We start from the raw sequence: 20,724 nt of genomic DNA on the forward strand, positions 1-20,724 counted from the left end.
GAACCTGTTTATCATTCTTTCACCCTTCTTTCACAATCTGCAGACTCTATATTAAAAACTACTCTATTACTCTATTTTGACACATCTCAATTCACTCATCTTTTAGCACCACCCTAAGTAAAAATGGCTGAAAAGAGCAATGAAATAGTTTAGTAAAGGCAACAGGACAGCTTATACATCTCAGTATACCTACCACAAAACCTTCAGGCACAGAAGTATGAGTATAATAGTTTATTACATAACTTACAGGTACAAAGTGCAAATGACTTGACGCCTCTCTTTCCCCAATCCCTTGAACTCTCTGGATCTCAAACTTTCTTTAGGAAAGCAAATGGTTAAAAGCAGACAGTAACTGAATTACAAATAAAGACAAGATTTCAAACATGCATATTATCTTGATAGCAAAATGTACAGTAAAACCAAAATTTCATTACTTCACAGTTTACCTTTCCATTTAAAACTTGTATAGTATAACACTTGAGACTGAGAGATTTGGTTTCAGGCATTAACCAGATTTAATTGCTTTTGGCAGGTAAGTAGAGGCTCCGGCAGAGTTACCAACTATTCTGGTCAACAAAAGTAAAGACAAGTGGATAATTATTTTTAGTGGAGCTTTAAAAACCTGTGAGAAGCTCACATTGACTTTCTGGCCTCCAGTCCACAAAATAATACTTCATTTGATAAGCTAAAGTAGGGAGCAATTTTATGGATTAACTCTATCAAAGTGAAGCACATGAAAAATGGGCCAGAATATATTAATCAGGATATAAAAACTTTTCACAGAGGTTTTCAGGGATGTTCGTTTGTTAACAATGACCTATATGTAATAATGTTATTTGTTAATAAATTCACACAACACAAGGCAGTAATTAACTAATGAATTTTCATTTTTCTTTTCCCCAGTACTAAAAAGGGGATTATTATACTATCAAATTATACTATCATTATAATTTGATAATGTCTGTATCTGCTAATTAGGGCACATAATATTCTGTAAACTACTACTATAAAATGTGGGAAATCTTGGAACTATAGTTAATACTGCAATTAAAATCTCCCCAAAGGCCAGGAGTGGTGGCTCATGCCTGTACTCACAGCACTTTGGGAGCCTGAGGCAGGTGGGATCACCCCTGAGGTCAGGAGTTCGAGACCAGCCTGGCCAACATGGCGAAACTCCATCTCTACTAAAAATACAAAAATTAGCTGGTCGTGGTGGTGCACACCTGTAATCCCAGCTACTGGGGAGGCTGAGGCAGGAGAATTGCTTGAACCCAGGAGGCGGAGGTTGCAGCGAGCCAAGATCGCGCCACTGCACTCCAGCTTGGGTGACAGCGTGAGATGCCGTCTAAAAAACAAAAACCCCCCCAAAGTGAGAAATTAAATATTTAAACATATTCAATTACAATTTTTACTAGATAAATCTTATAATCCACATGTCTTCTTTGAGGTTTTCATCTGTTTTTTTAAAAATAATTATAGCAAATGCTTTAGTACAAAGACTTAGTCCAAGACTATTATTATTTTCCAATTTAAGGTGAAGCATTCTATTAATAAAACTCACTGTAAAAACATTTATAATTCAGTGTAAAATTACTACTTAGTAAAAATGTATGTAATTCCTTGTTCCTACTGTCTACAAAAAAGGAAATTTCCACTTTTTATGTTTTAAAATCAATTCAAACACTTGTATATAGGATTTATTAAACCTACTCATAACCACTTCATAGAAAGTGTCAGCACCATCTCACACTGGTGCATCACTGTAAAAGAAAACATTTTAGAAACAAAACCACTAAAACCAACAGTTTAATGACTATTTACAGAGTATTAGGACTCCAAGTTAATATCTTCCCACTAGAGTTTTACAGGCTTCCTCATATTTCTGAGGCATAACAAAAACAATTTTATAGCTGCCATTTTGTTCCAAAGACAAATTTCCTAATAAAATAAATTTCTACAGAACTGGTTCAGTAAAATAAAATCTCTCCCCTAACCCAGAGATCTTAAAACTGAATTTTTAAAAAATGCTGCCAGCTGCAGTGGTTCACGCCTGTAATCCCAGCACTTTGAGAGGCTGAGTTGGGCAGATCACCTGAGCTCGGGAGTTTGAGACCAGCCTAACCAACATGGAGAAACCCTGTCTCTACTAAAAATACAAAATAAGCCGGGAGTGGTGGCGCATGCCTGTAATCCCAGCTACTCGGGAGGCTGAGGCAGGAGAATCGCTTGAGCCTAGGAGGCAGAGGTTGCAGTGAGCAGAGATCGCACCATTGCACTCCAGCCTGGACAACAAGAGTGAAACTCCATCTCAAAAAATAATAATAATAAATTAAAAATAAATAAATAAAAATGCTAGGGAAACAAAGGTATATCCCCAGTCTCTGCCTCTATTAAGCCCACCTCTGTCTGTTCCAGGGTGAAAGAGTGAGCTTTACACGTTATGCTGACTTACATTTCCCAAACATTTCCCCAACACGATGCAGACATATTACATGGCTCAGGACAGTAATATGATGGATTAAGCATTCTGTACAACTTAAAAAGCATTATCAAACCCCTTCAAAAACAAACTAAACAAGGGCTGGTTGGGTACCTGTGAATGACCCAAGGATTTCTAAGATAAACTATTTAGAACTCAATAGAGGGGTATCCTAAGGAAATCAAGCCTTCTGGAAAGAAACCGCTTATAGTTTGCAAGAACTCAAAGATATTTTGGATCCACTACAGAGCTCACCAAAATTTATGAAATGAAATTTTTTTACAAGCAGACAAAGGAAGATGCATTATATTTAAAAATCACTGTCAATTTTACTAGGATTTAGAATACAAAACCTTTACATCTCTTTTACAATAAAGAGTATTTAGATCTCACTTGTCAGAAAAATATTTTTCATTATTAAAAAAATTGTTATAAAGTTGTTTCTTCTGATACAGAGTTTCAAAGCATCTAACATAACCTCCTCAGAAACTCCACAGTGCAAAAATAAACAACATGCATACACTTAAGAACTTTACATTCTTTGAAAAACAATACAAATTGGAAAGAAAATTAGTATGTGATCAAAGAAGTCAGAGCTCAAGTCTGAACTTTGCCAATAAAGGCAGATGATCTGAAGAGTTATTTTCATTTGGAAGTCCATTAACAGTCCATAAGTCTTGTTCTGTAAGAAGTGACAGTCTAGCTAGAAGTTTCAAGCCACCAACCAAAGCAACTTCAGCTCCTAAAGAAGCACATACATATTTAGTAAAACTGTCAACAGGTTATTGTAAATTAATCATACAAGTCTTTTCTCCAAATACATATAGAACTTGAGGCCCCTCCAGAAGACTAAAAACTATGAAACAGTTTTTAGAATATTTAAGCTTAATATTGAGTTATAACCTAATTGTAATTACCTAACACACAGCAGTTTGAGATACTGTTTCTATTTCCAGCTCTGTAACTGTAAGCAATCTTTAGAAGAAAATATAAATCAAATACTTAAGAATGTTAAGAGTAATTTGTGATTGACAACTACATAAGAAACTCATCCAGCAACCATTCTGTAGTTGCATAAAGCCAGAGATACTGGGCCACAGCCCTGCAGAAGTTTATAAGGTGAATGGAGAGTAAATTAGTATAACTTAGTCCCGAGTCAGCACCCACAGAAGTAGAGTAAAAGATGACACGCTCTTATTGTTAAGAAATTTGAAATGCTATCATGGGGAGGGGGGAGGGGGGAGGGGGGAGGGATTGCATTGGGAGTTATACTTGATGTAAATGACGAGTTGATGGGTGCAGCACACCAACATGGCACAAGTATACATATGTAACAAACCTGCACGTTATGCACATGTACCCTACAACTTAAAGTATAATAATAATAAATAAATTTAAAAAAAAAAAAAAAAGAAATTTGAAATGCTGATCGGTAACACTCTCCCGCCACCTAGTGAACTTCTGTCAGCATGACAACTATGAAAACCTTACTATAAATTCAAAGCAGCAGGCATATTTTGTAGAGTAGATCTAGTGGCAGGGGTAAGTCATCTCCTGAGTGTTACTAATAAGGTTATTCCCAGAAGGAGGGGGGAACAAACAGAGGGGAAAAGGGTAAAGAACAAGAAGCATTAAAAAAAAAATGGAAGAGAAAAAAAATGAAAAACTCAGAAAAGAAAAAGCTGCCCACATTCCAAAGTTTTCTTAATGATATTTTTGTACTTCCAGTAATCTTAAACTGCATTTTCTTCTCCACTTTAAATCCTCTGGCTAATGTTTAAAACCTGATTTTCATTGAGGCGCACAAAGAAAACTTTTATCACCTTCACTTTTTGAAAACACCTAGTAATAATATAGACTTTTCTGACCGAATGTGGAGGCTCATGCCCGTAATCCAAGCCACTTTGGGAGGCTGAGATGGCCGGGTTGCTTGAACCCAGGAGTTCAAGACCAGCCTGGGCAACATGGTGAAACCCTGTCTCTACAAAAATTACAAAAATTAGGCAGGCATGGTGGCTCGTACCTGTAGTCTTAGCTACTCGGGAAGCTGAGGTGGGAAGGTCACTTAAACCCAAGAGGCAGAGGCTGCAGTGAGCTGAGAATCCCGCCACTGCACTCTAGCCTGGGTAACAGAGTAAGACTTTGTCTCAAAAAAAAAAAAAAAAAAAGTACATATATATATATATATATACTTTTCCTCTTCAGAAAAATCCAATATTCCAGAGTCAACATGACAGCATAAGCTGTGTTGCTGGCAGCGTAACTATGGTCCTCCAATGAAGGCAGCATGCCTCCGTAAAATTTAAGCACAAAACTATGATGACCATTAACAACATACTCAGTTCCTGTCACAGGAAAAACAGTAAATTTATGGCAAGTAAAAAGAAAGGGCAATATGAAAGACCTATAACTCAGAGGCTGACTGGAACTGGAGGGTAGGACTGATAATGTAATTCTTGGTTAATAATTTGCTTGGATGTGTTTTATTGCCTCCCTCATATGCAAGTAATCAACTGATTTATTCAAAGATATTACCAATCTGTCTATTTCAAAATATTTTTACCTTCTAGATCTAGAACTTCAACTGTATGTTTAGAGAGCTTTCTTAACTTTAACCTTGAGGTTTTAGCTACTGTGCTCTCTAGCAGAATTTAAGATTACATGCATTCCTTACCTGGGTGCCCAGCAACATCTTCCTTTTCTGCAGAGTAGAAAATATAATCCACAGTTATGGCACTTCGGGAATGACAAGTGGTCACTTCTGGAATTCCAGTGTCAGGAAAGTAATGTGAATAAACAGATGACAAGCTGAAATGGTGCTGTAAATTTGAAGATAATCTAAATAGAAAAGAAGAAGTGTTTAGTATTCAAGTTTTTTATAACTTCAAGAATTCCTCCTATCTGAAGTTCTTTCATTTAATTTCTAGACTAAGACCAGACATTAGGACAAGCTTTATTTAAATAGACCATATCATAATTTAGTATTAATTTACTTATGCAGTGATATCTAAAATCCATCAATAAAGCCATCATAAATGTGGCTTAAAAAAAAGCTCTATAATTTACATACTAATGTGTTCATTATTTATAACACGTGTGAATGCCTCCACTTACTAAAGAACCTGTATTCTAAAACAGCGTAGAAGTTTCATTGTGTTTTTAAGAAAGAGAATCAAGGGGGTCTTCAGGAACACTATTTGGAATCCCCTAGACTTCTGATGACAGAGAGGCCATATTCTAATTTTTCTTGCTATGACATATGAGATAATTTTGTACTGCATCTTAAAACAGCTTCTCTAATGGTTTATTACATTTGCCCCATGCACAAATATAATGCATGTGATGTTATGAGTAAAAGGTTTAAAGATAATTTTCTAGTGATACTTTATGAATCATAAGGATCTTTTACGCCTTGAAGGAAAATACAATTTTGAAAAACTTATCCAACAAACATTTACCAAACATCTTCTAAGTTCTAGGCACTATCTCTGGTGCTGAGAATATGTAGATGAAGATGTTTCCCTTGCTTTTTTTTTTTTTTTTTTTGAGACGGAGTCTCGCTCTGTTGCCCAGGCTGGAGTGCAGTGGCCGGATCTCAGCTCACTGCAAGCTCCGCCTCCCGGGTTCACGCCATTCTCCTGCCTCAGCCTCCCGAGTAGCTGGGACTACAGGCGCCCACCACCTCGCCCGGCTAGTTTTTTGTATTTTTTTTAGTAGAGACGGGGTTTCACTGTGTTAGCCAGGATGGTCTCGATCTCCCGACCTCGTGATCCGCCCGTCTCGGCCTCCCAAAGTGCTGGGATTACAGGCTTGAGCCACCGCGCCCGGCCTCCCTTGCTTTTAAAGTGTTCATCTGTCAGGAACAAAGGTAAATCCTTAAAAATGCCCTCTAAGTTTTAGCAACTTTTTATGTCTAAGGATTTATAATATTAAACACAAATAAGGCCGGGCGTGGTGGCTCACAACTGTAATCCCAGCACTTTGGGAAGCCAAGGCAGGAAGACTGCTTGAGCTCAGGAGCTCGAGACCAGCCTGGGCAACACAGTGAGACCTCCTCTCTACAAAAGAAAAAAAAACTAAGAAAATTAGCTGCACATGGTGGCCCATGCCTGTGGTCTCAGCTACTTGGGAGACTAACGTAGGAGAATTGCTTGAGCCCAGGAGGTGGAGGCTGCAGTGAGCCAAGATCATGTCACTGCACTCTAGCCTGGATGACAGTGAGACTGACTCTCAAATAAAAATAATAAATAAAAATAGGTCTTCTGCAAACTGTTATTTTACTATCAATTTTTCAGTTTACAGATATAAGCTATGCATATAAACACTCTGTATGTATATATAGATACTAAAAAGTATCTTTTTTTTTTTTTATGAGACAGAGTCTTGCTCTGTCACCCAGGCTGGAGTGCAGTGACGCGATCTCAGCTCACTGCAACCTCCGCCTCCCAGGTTCGCACCATTCTCCTGCCTCAGCTTCCCGAGTAGCTGGGACTACAGGCGCCCGTCACCACGCCCAGCTAATTTTTGTATTTTCAGTAGAGATGCGGTTTCACCATGTTAGCCAGGATGGTCTCGATCTCCTGACCTCATGATCCGCCTGCCTCGGCCTCCCAAAGTGCTGGGATTAAAGGTATGAGCCACTGTGCCCGGCCTCTTTTTTTCTTTTAATTTTTAGATAGACACCAAGGGCAAGTAAAGTATCTGTTTTATTTTTTAATATTATTATTGTTATTATTTTGAGACGGAGTCTTGCTTTGTCGCCCAGGCTGGAATGCAGTGGCGCGATCTTGGCTCACTGCAACCTCCACCCCTCTGGTTCAAGCAATTCTCTGCCTCAGCCTCCCTGGGATTACAGATGCCTGCCACCACGCCTGGCTAATTTTTTGTATTTTTAGTGGAGATTGGGTTTCACCATCTTGGCATTACTGCTCTTGAACTCCTGACCTCGTGATCCACCCGTCTCAGCCTCCCAAAGTGCTGGGATTACAGGTATGAGCCACCGCGCCCAGCCAGAATGTTTTATTTTTTTCTTTTTTTTTAAATAGAGGCAGGGTCTCACTGTCTTGCCCAGGCTGGTCTCAAACTGCTGGGCTCAAGCAATCCTCCCGCCCTGGCCTCCCAAAGTGTTGAGGTTACAGGCGTGAGCCAACACGCCCAGCCAGTATCTTTTTTCATATCCTATATTGTTATAAAAAGATTTAAGGATTACTCAAAACTAAGTACTTGTTAGATTAGCCTCCTTATTAATCTTATTCAAAGAAGTTTTTACTCTATTGAAAGGTTTAATCATTAATTTTTAAATACTCATTTAAAAATTTTTTTAAAAACTTGCTTCCATTCTTACTAGTTCTTATTTATGTAGTAATATTTTCTCAAAACAAGGTATACAAAATAAAGATTGAGAGGCAGATAAAATGAATGAGAATTTGTTCCTAAACTTAAATGTTAAAACAAAAACCTATAAAGTAGCCACAATATAAAACAAGCAAGATATTTCAAGAATCTCCCCAAGATTTAAGTCTCTGTCCTGTTTTATTAACATGTATCCATTTCTCAACCATAGCCCCAAATATTCCTATTTCTTTAATGAAGAATCCCAGCATCTTTACCCCTCTGACAATCTTTTCCTACAGTTCAAGAGATAAATTTAAATGATCATCTTTTCAACTGGCATATTCATTTTTGGATCAATTCTCTTATAGACAGTTTTGAGATTTAGTAAATCAAAGACAACTAAAGGTCCTCTTGATATCTGAGAGATATGTTTCTGTGATCTTGACCTTTGTTTAAGTATGTGAATTTCAAAGAGTAGTTGAGCTGGTCCAGGTCCACAAACAAGCTGTTTCCCTTCCTAATACTACCTAGGCACTTAACTATGTTTCAAACATTGTGCTTTATATGCTTTGTCTCATCTAATCCTCACAACAACCCGAACTACAGACAAAGAAACTGAACCTCAGAGATGTTAAGTTTCTTGCTTAAAATTATTCAGTTAAAACACAGCAGAGTCGGCCGGGCGCGGTGGCTCAAGCCTGTAATCCCAGCACTTTGGGAGGCCGAGACGGGCGGATCACGAGGTCAGGAGATCGAAACCATCCTGGCTAACACGGTGAAACCCCGTCTCTATTAAGAAATACAAAAAACTAGCCGGGCGAGGTGGTGGGCGCCTGTAGTCCCAGCTACTTGGGAGGCTGAGGCCGGAGAATGGCGTGAACCCGGGAGGCGGAGCTTGCAGTGAGCTGAGATCCGGCCACTGAACTCCAGCCTGGGCGACAGAGCGAGACTCCGTCTCAAAAAAAAAATAAATAAATAAAACACAGCAGAGTCAGGACTGGAACTCAGGCCTATTTGACTTAAGGGCCGGCACTCTTCACCAGCATGGAATATTATCACCTTAATTTTTTTATCCAAGTGATTTTTGAGAAATGAGTTTTTTATTCAACTAAAGTTAGCAAATGTATCCTTTTACTTTCCAGAACTCACTTTTCAGCTGTCACTAGGACCTCTGTTTGCTTCAGTTGTGTTTGTGTCAGATCACTGTCTGTAAGAATAGAGGAAAATATATTAATTTTATTAATATAGTTTTGTTCTAGTTTGCCTTAATACCATCATCTTACTCCAGAAACAATATTTAAGACTTATCTAGGTTAGAAAGATGCCTAGTTACATGTTTCATTCTGGAATCTATATATTTTGATGGCCTCCAGAATTCGGAAAAATAAAAAAATGCAAACAATTCCAAAGCAACATGCAAGTAAATCATGCACAGATAATTCTGGAAGTTCAACTTTAAAAAGGTAAATTTAGAGGTCTTAAGAAAAAGAATCAATAACTATATATTTTTATACATGAATATTCATCCCTGGGATTTTATCTTTTTAAAAACTTAAATTTTATGTCTTCAAAGGGAACATGATTACCCAGCAGACTGCCAAAATGTATTACAAACACTTACCTGTCTTTTCTACTTTTGGTACCTGCTGTACCTCATACACACAGTTCTGTGAGATACCTAGGTTTGGGGGCCAAATTGGAATAGATAAAATTCTTTGTCCCCGTGAAGACTGTTCCTGGCCAGATACCTAAACAAAATTTCAACAGGTATCTTAAGTGAAAATATTTTAAATAGTTTATGAATTGAAAAGTTTAGGTCTTAAATAAAAGGTAATCCAAAAGTGGTAAATTATTACCCTTTATTCATTATATTAAGTGATTCTTTGGCCTTATAAAATCTTCTTTTCTTCAAATACAATTCAGAAAGCACTTATCATTTACATAAAAATGACAATCTTTTTCCCATACATGTTTTTCTTTAGTTTGGACATACAAATGATCTATCGCTTTGGACTAATACTACTCATCCTTTTTTTACTACCAGCAATATAGTTCCTATTGTATCAAATACAGGCATGCTCAGAGATACCGCAGGTTTGGTTCCAGGCCACCACAATAAAGTGAGTATCTCAATAAAGCAAGTCACATAATTTTTTGTTTCCCAGTGCATATAAATTGTGTTTATACTATACTGTAGTTTATTAAGTGTGCAATAGCATTATGCCTAAGAAAATACATACCTTAATTTAAAAATACTTTATTGTTAAAATATCCTAACAATCATCTGAGCCTTCAGTGAGTCATCATCTTTTTACGGGTGGAGGGTCTTGCCTAGATAATAATGGCTGCTGGCTGATCAGGGTGATGGTTGCTTAAGGTTGGGGTTGGCTGTGGCAATTTCTTAAAAATAAGACAACAGTGAAATTTGCTGCAGCCACTGATGCTTCCTTTCATAAAAGATTTTTCTGTAGCACGTGATGCTGTTTGGCAGCACTTTATCCATGGTAGAACTTTTTTCAAAATTGGAAACCTTGCCAATGTTTTATCAACTAAATTTACGTAACATTTAAAATCCTTTGTTGTCATTTCAGCAATGTTCACAGCATCTTCACCAGGAATAGATTGCATCTCAAGAAAATACTCTGCTCATCTATAAGAAGCAACTCCTCATCTATTTAAGTTTTATCATGAGATTGAAACAATTCAGTTAATTCTTCAGGCTCCACTTCTAATTCTAGTAATTCTAGTTCTCTTGCTACTTCCACCACATCTACAGTTACTTCCTCCACTGAAGTCTTTAACCCCTCAGTCATTCATGGGGGGTTGGAATCAACTTCTACCAAACTCCTTTTAATGGTTATATTTTGACTTCCTCCCATGAATCACGAATGTTCTGAATAGCATTTAGGCTGCTGAATCCTTTCCAGGTTTTCAATTTACTTTCCCCAGATCCATCAGAGAAATCACTTCTATGGCAGCTATAGCCTATGAAATGTATTTCTTAAATAAGGAGACCCGTAGATACAAAATTACTCCTTGATTCCGGCTGCAGAATGGATGCCGTGTTAGCAGGCATGAAACAACACTCATTTCCTTGTACATCTTCATCAGAGCTCTTGGGTGACCAGGTGCCTTGTGAATGAACAGTAATCTTTGGAAAGGAATCTGTTTTTCTGAGTAGTGGTCTCGGCAGTGTGCTTAAAATATTCTATGCCATTAACAGATGCACTGTCATCCCCAAGCTTTGTTTTTCCATTGATAGAGCAGAGGTAGAGTGGATTTAGCATAATTTTTAAGTGCCCTAGGATTTTCAGAATGGTTGACCAACGCTGACTTTAAATAACAAGCTACATTAGCTCCTAACAAAAGAGTCAGCCTGTCCTTTGAAACCAGGCACTGACTTCTTCTTTCTAGCTATGAAACGTCCTACATGACATCTTCTTGCAACAGAAAGTGGTTTCATCCACATTAAAAATCTATTGTTGGCCAGGTGCGGTGGCTCACACCTGTAATCCCAACACTTTGAGGGACTGAGGCAGGAGGACTGCTTGAGCCCAGGAGTTCGAGACCAGCCTGGGCAACATGGTGAAACCCCATCTCTACCAAAAAATATTTAAAAATTAGCCCGGCATGGAGGCATGCACCTGTAATCCCAGCTACTTGGGAGGCTGAAGCAGAATCGCTTGAACCCAAGAGGCGGAGGTTGTAGTGAACTGAGATTGTGTCACTGCACTCCAGCCTGGGCAATAGTGTGAGACTCTGTCTCCAAAAAAAAAAAAAAAACTATTATTTAGTGTAGCCACCTTCATCAACGATCTTAGCTAGATCTTCTGGATAACCCACTGTAGCTTCTACATCAGCAGCACTTGTTGCTTTACCTGCACTTTTATGTTATGGAGATGGCTTCATTCCTTCAACCTCGCAAATTAAACTCTGTCAACTTCCAACTTCTTTTCTGCAGCCTCCTTATCTCTCTCAGCCTTCATAAAATTGAAGAGACTTAGTGCCTTGCTCAGGATTAGGCTTTGATTCAAGGGAATGCTGTAGCTGGTTTGATCTTCTATCCAGACCACTCAAGCTTTCTCCATATCAGCAATAAGGCTGTTTTGTTTTCTTATTATGCCTTCATACACTGGAGTAGCACTTCTAATTTCCTTCAAGAACTTTTCCTTTGCATTCACAACTTTGCTGTTTGGTGCAAGAGGCCTAGCTTTTGGCCTCTCAGCTTTCAAAATGCCTTCCTTGCTAAGCTTAATCAATTCTAGCTTTTGATTCAAAGTGAGACATGTGAGTCTTCCTTTTACTTGACCACTTAGAGAGTGCTGCAGGGCCATTACTTGGCCTAGTTTCAATATTGTTGTGCTTCAGGGAATATAGAGGCCCAAGTAGAGGGGGAGAGATGATTAGTGGACCAGTCAAAACACACTTATCAATTAAGTTCATCATTTTATATGGGTACAGTTCATAACACCCAAAACCATTATAATAGTAATATCGAAGATCACTAATCTGGGATCAACATAACAGATGTAATAATAATGAAAATGTTTGAGTAATGCAAGAGTCACCAAAATGTGGCAGAGACAGGAATTGAGCACATGCTGTTGGAAAAATGGCACCGATAGAGCTGTTTAAGGCAGGGTTGCTACGAAACTTCAATTTTGTAAAATGCAGTATGGTTGAAGCTCAATAAAGCAAAGCACAATAAAATGAGGTATACCTGTACTAACAGAGATTAACTTTTATAAAATTTTAAACTATCTGGGCACGGTGGCTCATGCCTGTAATCCCAGCACTTTGGGAGGCCGAGGTGAACCTCCAGATCACCTGAGGTTGGGAGTTCGAGACCATCCTGGCTAACACTGTGAAACCCCGTCTCTACTAAAAATATAAAAAATTAGCCAGGTGTGGTGGCGTACGCCTGTAGTCCCAGCTACTTGGGAGGCTGAGGCAGCAGAATTGCTTGAAACTGGGAGGCAGAGGTTGCAGTGAGCCAAGATCACACCTTTGCACTCCAGCCTGGCAAAAGAGCAACACTCCATCCATCTCAAAATAATAATGATAAATAAATAATTTTAAACTATCACTGAAAACTCTAGTGGTGGAGAGCTTATTTTGGTAAATATACTGAAGATCAAATGATCTAAAGTAAGGAAAGGAAAGCACAATAAAAATAATTACATGAGCTAAATTGTGCTAAGCTAAAGAAAATATTTATTATTATACAAGGGAAACTTCTATAATAAATGTTGAATTACTATTTTGCCCACATCCAGCTTTCCAAATTCTATCCTGCCACCTTGTGTTACTTATTTGTGAAGTATCCATGTCTGTCAATACTTTTTTTTTTTTTTTTGCTGCCTGTTAATTCCTCCAAGCAGTATGTTGCCACAGACAGATGAAAGAGATGAAAATCAACCAAATGAAAATAATTATTTATTAGACGTGGCTGGGCACAGTGGCTCATGCTTGTAATCCCAGCACTTTGGAAGGCCGAAGCGGGTGGATCATGAGGTAAGGAGTTCGAGACCAGCCTGGTCAACAAGCTGAAACCCTGTCTCTACTAAAAATACAAAAATTAGCCAGGTGTGGTGGCGCACACCTGTAATCCCAGCTACTTAGCAGGCTGAGGCAGGAGAATCACTTGAACCCGGGAGGCAGAACTTGGCAGTGCGCTGAGATCATGACACTGCACTCCAGCCTCCAGCCTGGGTGACAGAGGGAGACTCCATCTCAAAAAAATAAAAATAAGAAGTCATGGAAAATCAGTTTGATAAAGTGAGGGTACTGGATCATCCAAGGTTTTTAAGCAGCCATGTAATGACTATCTTCACATTATCATGAGCAGAGCAACTATGTCCACTTCCTACTAACAATGGAGCAAGCACTTACCTTTCCTATGGGAAGTCCTTCATAATTCAATTTTCCTTCCTTTATAAAACTATATAGTGGAGAACCAGGAACAGAATTAAAGTCACCACACATAACAATAGGGCAGAAGCTGCCATCTTTCTGGTGGGCAACACTGGAAATCTCTGCCAGTAGCATTGCCAATTGGGTCAGCTTAATATCACCTCGCCTTGGATTATACAACAGATGGGTATTTGCTACACAGATCGCAGGAGAGGCAGCACATGCAATTTTGGGCTGCAAGAGTAAAACTAATCCAACATTGTCTCTGTCCAACAGAGAAATATCAGGGCGGAAGAATTCCACTGGGTTCACTGACAAGAGTGAAAATTTGGAATGTTTGAAGCAAATAGCACAGCCATCAGGTTTCCTTCCTGTCCGCATCTTATATTCACAGTGATAACCTATAAGAAACAAATGAATTTAAAACAAATGACTGCTTTTATATATTTGTCAAAACACAGCTCACCTGATACTTCTGAACAATGTTTACCAAACTGTATTCTGCAAAACATTAGTAATGTAGGATGTCAATAAACATTGGAATAAAAAACGTTTGACACTGGGTCTATTAGTAATGTAGGATGTCAATAAACATTGGAATAAAAAACGTTTGACACTGGGTCTAACAGGCCTCTTTATATGCAGACTTCAGCCCTTGATATGCTAATGTGTATTATCAGTCTCCCATTGCCATCCTAGTAAAACTTGGTCAAGGCAATAACAGTAAAGACTTTCAATAATCTATTCTCACACTCTCTCCACCCTATATTCCTGATCTTTTTGCTTATAACTCCTTCCCCCTCACTTCATTCCAACCTCGCTGGCCTCCTCACTTGCCTTAACACACTCCAACCTCAGGGCCTTTCCCTTGCTATTTCTGTTGCCTAGAATGTTCTAAGCATAGCTTATTCCTTCACCTTCAAATATTTGTTCAAATGTCACCTTGTCTGATCATTTTGTTTAAAACTGAAACCTCTCCCATTCCACTTTCCTGCTTTTCTCCAGAAAACTATCATTACTTAATATGCTATTTACTTATTTATTTGGTTAGCCTTTCTCCACTAGAAGGTACACTCCAGATGAGGGAGAAATTTTTTACATCTTTTTTGCCCAGTGCTATATCCTCACTCCCTAGAATAGTGCATGGTATATAGTAGACACTCGAAAAAAAAATTGCTGAATGAAGGCCGGGCGCGGTGGCTCACGCCTATAATCCCAGCACTTTGGGAGGCCAAGGCAGGCGGATCACGAGGTCACGAGATCAAGGCCATCCTGGCTAACACGGTGAAACCCTGTTTCTACTAAAAAACACAAAAAATTGGCTGGGCGTGGTGGCGGGCGCCTGCAGTCCCAGCGACTAGGGAGGTTGAGGCAGGAGAACGGCATGAACCTGGGAGGTGGAGCTTGCAGTGAGCCAAGATTGCATCACTACACTCCAGCCTAGGCAACAGAGAGAGAGTCTGTCTCAAAAAAAAAAAAAAAAATTTTGCTAAATTAATGAATGCAAAGCAGGCACATTTCTCAAGTATGTGGGACCACAGATAACTTGTTTCTAGAAGTGTTTATCTGTCAAACAGGTTTTTGGCATCTATCCATTAGGTAGACACTGGTAGGCACTGGTATTATAATGATGAAAGAGACAAAATGGTCCCTGACCTCATGGAGCTCAGAATCTAATAGGTCTAGAGGTGGATTGAACAACTCCTAGGAAAGGGAGTTACTAAGAGATTCTTACACATCTTTCTGTTTGAATTAAAATTATACTCCAACACAAAAGTTTCCAGAGAGTACCTCAACCTTTTCCTGACTCTTTGAAATCAATTTTTTAAAATTAAGATTTTTAGCCAAAATATGCCACACATCTTTGTTAGCAAGTTATATCTTAACGACACATGAATTTTCAAAAGTAAATTTGGCTAAGATATAAGTTACATTGCCTTGTCTCTATAAAAAAAAATTAAATAATTAGCCAGGCATTGTGGCACACATCTCTAGTCCCATCTACTCAGGAAGCTGACATGAGAGGATTACTTGAGCCCAGGAGGTTGAGGCTGTAGTGAGCCATGATTGTGCCACTGCACTCCAGCTTGGGCGACAGACTGAGACCCTGTCTCAAAAAAGAAAAAAAAAAAAAAAAAAAAAAAAGAGTTACACTGTACCCAGTGATTCCAAACTTGGCCTAATCTCTGCTCCATAATGATCTTCTTGAACTTCTTGCAAACAAAGTACCTTGGAAGAAAAAAATAGCTTGAATTAGAACACAGAGATGCAACTATGAATTTCCTGGTGCTTTTATCTTAAAATATCTAAAAGCTGGCTTCTAAAATTCCACACCTGATAATAATTGAAATAAAAGACATCCTTTTTTCTTGTTATAGATCTACCAAATTAATGTTTCCGAATTTTGATCAATCTCAAAACTCTGGCCCTCAATCACATGGAGCTCCCTTAGTACTCAAAATTATTATATTCTAAAGGAAATATTCTTAGCTTACATGTCAGAATATTTTTTCGGGTTTTACGTGTTCATTGGTACTATCAGGTCTTAAGAGGCTGATTTCTTTGAATGCTATCAGGTAGGTGACATTTTTGCATGAATTACTGAAACTTTAAATCAAAGTTAATATTTACTGAATACTTAATATGCTGCCAGTTTCTGTCTCAAAACTGACCCATACTTAAAAACGTTTTGGATCCTTTTTGAAAAGTTAGATGATTATTCACACCAGCAACCACTAACAAATGCCTCTCTGAAAGTCATACCTTATTAAGACTTATTCCATCATTATTCTTAAACACATTCCTTTCTTACCCCACAAACAAAACGGAGAAAACCATTTAGTTCATAAATGCACAAATGAAACATGTAACCCAACTTTTTCTTTTTCTTTTTTTTTTTTTTTGAGGCAGAGTTTCACTCTTGTTGCCCAGGCTGGAGTGCAATAGCGCAATGTCAGCTCACCGCAACCTCCACCTCCTGGGTTCGAGTGATTCTCCTGCCTCAGCCTCCTGAGTAGCTGGGATTACAGGCATGCGCCACCAAGCCTGGCTAATATTGTATTTTTTAGTAGAGACGGGGTTTCTCCATGTTGGTCAGGCTGGTCTCAAACTACCGACCTCAGGTGATTCGCCTGTCTCAGCCTCCCAAAGTGCTGGGATTACAGGCATGAGCCACTGTGCCCGGCCCCAACTTTTTCTTATGTGAAGAATTTCAATAATATTTTGCACTTACGTCTGCATCAAAGTGTTTAATTTCTTTCAGAATATTGGGAAACCTAAAACTCCAGTGTAATACTGGCCGCCGGCAATGTCTATAAAGGTGAGAGTTATCTTCCAGTAAATCTTGTGAAAGTATATTATAGGACATCACTGAAAAGTCAAACTTGTTCTCACTGTCTTCACATTTAGGATCAACATTTTTGTCTCCTAGGATCTTCGTTTTTTCTTTATCATGGCTACATATATATTCCCAATTCCGCTTTATCACGCCTGTTAAAAATATATTGCACAAATATAAGGAATTAATCAAAAGCAGACCATACAGTTTCCCATGTATTTTTCAGCCTCTTAAAAATTCCCATAAGCAAAGAATAGAATGTTTTTCCCTAGGAAGTGGCAACATAGCACTGAATAATTAGAACTGTTATCAAATTGGTAAAAATGTGGTAACACAATATACTGACTGACCAACAGGTTTAAAACAGATTTAAAATAATCTTGCAAGTCATTCTGGAGGCTGAGAATACGTGCTTATAAAGCTAAGACTATACGGAGGTTGTGGTTTCTCACTTCTCTACAGTTAAGAAGCGGCTCTGCCACAGATGTGATTGACACTTTTATAACTATAACAACATATTTGTATGTCAAAGTTGGCTTTTCAATAAGATGATTTTACACTGTATTTTATTCCCTATTAGTGGGATAAGATCATCAAATGATTAACTAAATTCCAGTAGCAACCCTTAGTTCAGAATTCTAGTTTAAACATGAAAGAAGCGTATATCATGGCAATATATGGAAGAAGTTTTAGTGTTTAAAACACTAAAGTGGAACATGCAAACAAAATAAACAAAAGAAATCTTTTAAATGTACAATAAAGAAAAAGTTAAATATGACATAGCTACAGAATGCTACTAAATGATGGCTAACCAACAAACCTAGCATGCAACAACCAGAAATGTGTCACAGTTCATATTCTGCAAACACATCATGCATTCTGCAAAAGTGATGAAAAGAGAATTAAAAAAATGAGACTTTGCAATCATAGGCAGTCCCTGACTTAGAAATAACCACGTGTGTGATGTGTGTCTGTGTATTCACCTTTGATCTTGCCTCCTACATCCTATCATTAAAGAGGATGCTCTTATTGCCATGGAAACCATGAAGAGAAACACGGAATTTTTAGAGAATTTATGAGCTCAAAAGAAAGAGAAAACAAAAAATGGGAAGAACATGGGAAAACAGATTTGGAAATGGACTTCTAAGTATGATTAAATAATATAAAAAATTTCAGTCCTAGAATATCTCCCTCTATCCTGCAAAGGTTTTCACTTCACTGGAATACAATGCCTAGAATTCCACCAATCAAAAATTAAATTGAAGTTAAAATATCCTATACACGGCCGGGCGCGGTGGCTCAAGCCTGTAATCCCAGCACTTTGGGAGGCCGAGGCGGGTGGATCACGAGGTCAGGAGATCGAGACTATCCTGGCTAACATGGTGAAACCCCGTCTCTACTAAAAATACAAAAAACTAGCCGGGCGTGGTGGCGGGCGCCTGTAGTCTCAGCTACTTGGGAGGCTGAGGCGGGAGAATAGCGTGAACCCGGGAGGCGGAGCTTGCAGTGAGCCAAGATCACGCCACTGCACTCCAGCCTGGGAGACACAGCGAGACTCCGTCTCAAAAAAAAAAAAAAAAAAAAAAAAATCCTATACACTTATACAGAGGGTGAAAGAAAGACTAAAAGGAAATACACCACTTTTTTTAAGAGTAGTTATCTCTGAGTGTTAGGACTGTGAAATATTTTTGCAAATCTTCTGCACAATATATTTACAATCAAAATATCAATATGCTATGTAAAAACGCCAATGAAGTAATCATTTTAAAGTATGATTAGGCCGGGAACAGTGGCTCACGCCTGTAATCCCAGCACTTTGGGAGGCTGAGGCGGGTGGATCACCTGAGGTCAGGAGTTCGAGACCAGCCTAGCCAACATGGTGAAACCCTGTCTCTACTAAAAATACAAAAATTAGCCGGGCGTGATGGCTTGTGCCTGTAATCCCAGCTACTCAGGAGGCTGAAGCAGGAGAATCGCTGTGACCCGGGAAGCAGAGGTTGCAGTGAGCCAAGATCACACAACTGCACTCCAGCCTGGGCAACAAGAATGAGACTCCGTCTCAAAAAAAAAAAAAAAAAAGATAGAAAGAAACAAAACCAAATGAAGAATTTTGCCTAGAGCCTATCCTATGCCCAGGAAAGGAAACTATTCCCTATCATTCACTGAAGATAGGAATCCTACCCCCAATAGCTCAGAACTAAGGCTAATTGTACAGGCTCTGCAGAGCCACTCAGGTTTGTAACAAAACTTCTATAGGGAAAACAGAACTGATTGGCTGGGCACGGTGGCTCACACCTGTAATCCCAGCACTTTGGGAGGCCGGGGAGAGCAGATCACAAGGTCAGCAGAGCGAGACCATCCTAGCTAACACGGTGGAACCCTGTATCCAAAAAAGTACAAAAATTTAGCCGGGCGTGGTGGCAGGCACCTGTAGTCCCAGCTACTTGGGAAGCTGAGGCAGGAGAATGGTGTGAACCCAGGAGGCGGAGCTTGCAGTGAGCCGAGATCGCGTCATTGCACTCCAGCCTGGGCAACAGAGCAAGACTTCCTCTCCAAAAAAAAAAAAAAACAAAAAAAAACTGATCATGTGTAGAACACAATTCATTCATAAACTGGAGACTGTCTATGATGGTTTTAGCCAAATCAAAGTCTTCTTATGTATACAACATGGAAGGGGTTCTAGTCATGCAAACAATATATAAGCTATCATCATAGATGGAGCACTACCCTGGTGTCACTGCCATATAAAATATGAAAATTAAGGTCTAAAAACCTTATTCATATTCCTTATAAAACATGTACATGTAATGGCATATAAATGCATTAAGATTTTTATTGTCCTGGTCATTAAAGCTTGTAACCAACTCTTTTTGCAGTTCCATTTTGTAAACAACCAGGACCATTAGATTATCTGGTTAATACAGTGGCTTTCAAACTTCTACAGCTTGTAGAACCCTTCTGCGTTACTTTTCATGTCATGTAACACCAATCCCTGGCATGCTGGGACTGGGGCTGGGATGATGGGGTGAACACACATTTTATACTGACCACATTTGCTTTTAATAAACTTACAGAAATGTGTTCAAATGTGAGGGTTCCATGGAAGACAATTTGAAAACCACTGATAGAGTGGATAGTCTCTGCCTTCATATGCTTCACAACATAAATTCACACTACAAAAGCTTATATACCTTCCATATCAGGAGGAACAAGGTGATCACAGCAGAGAAGACAGATGAATCAAAGAAAGTAAGCAATAGGCCTGATCGGGTTTTTAGGGTGCCTAATTACAAAGTCATAATTGTATCACACAAATCCTTCAAATACCACTTTAAAGTGATAGGCAAGTTAGCAATGCTGTTTTCTTGATTGAAAAGTATTAGTGAAATATCGGAAGTCACAAATATGGCTTAACGAAGAGCATTTTCCTTATTCACAACACCTAGGAAGAATGGACATATAGAGAGTCAGGTTGTAATCAAACTTTATCAGTAGGTAAATGTAATTCCCCATCCATTAAGGGAAAACAACACCATAATTTTCTGAGTACCTACTATGAAGCCAACAGTGTGTTAGGCACTTTGACATACAGTATCTCATTTCATTCAACAGACTTTCAAGTAGGCATTATTTTACAGGAAAAAATCAAGGAGCAAAGAGG

The 20,724-nt window shown here is 38.7% G+C and overlaps 1 protein-coding gene across 10 annotated transcripts in view; it reads right to left on the reverse strand.

Moving 5' to 3' along the window:
• Positions 1 to 216: 216 nt before the first annotated feature.
• The window catches only part of LOC105493537 (angel homolog 2), a 43,527-nt gene continuing 23,019 nt past the window's right edge, over positions 217 to 20,724 (reverse strand). For 7 of the 10 annotated variants that reach the window (XM_011761248.2, XM_011761256.2, XM_011761247.3 and 4 more), the window contains 7 exons: positions 16,959 to 17,215; positions 15,886 to 15,955; positions 13,706 to 14,127; positions 9,435 to 9,561; positions 8,963 to 9,020; positions 5,154 to 5,317; positions 217 to 3,221 (listed from right to left, as the gene is read on the reverse strand). In XM_011761248.2, the coding sequence (XP_011759550.1) occupies positions 3,070 to 3,221; positions 5,154 to 5,317; positions 8,963 to 9,020; positions 9,435 to 9,561; positions 13,706 to 14,127; positions 15,886 to 15,955; positions 16,959 to 17,215 (1,250 nt within the window). In that variant the 3' untranslated portion in view covers positions 217 to 3,069. Of the gene's footprint in view, positions 3,222 to 5,153; positions 5,318 to 8,962; positions 9,021 to 9,434; positions 9,562 to 13,705; positions 14,128 to 15,885; positions 15,956 to 16,958; positions 17,216 to 20,254; positions 20,506 to 20,724 lie in introns of all 10 variants that reach the window. The other 3 variants (XM_011761252.2, XM_011761254.3, XM_011761253.2) reach the window with 1 other exon arrangement.

Source organism: Macaca nemestrina, chromosome 1, assembly GCF_043159975.1.
Source record: "Macaca nemestrina isolate mMacNem1 chromosome 1, mMacNem.hap1, whole genome shotgun sequence".
Lineage (NCBI taxonomy): Eukaryota > Metazoa > Chordata > Mammalia > Primates > Cercopithecidae > Macaca > Macaca nemestrina.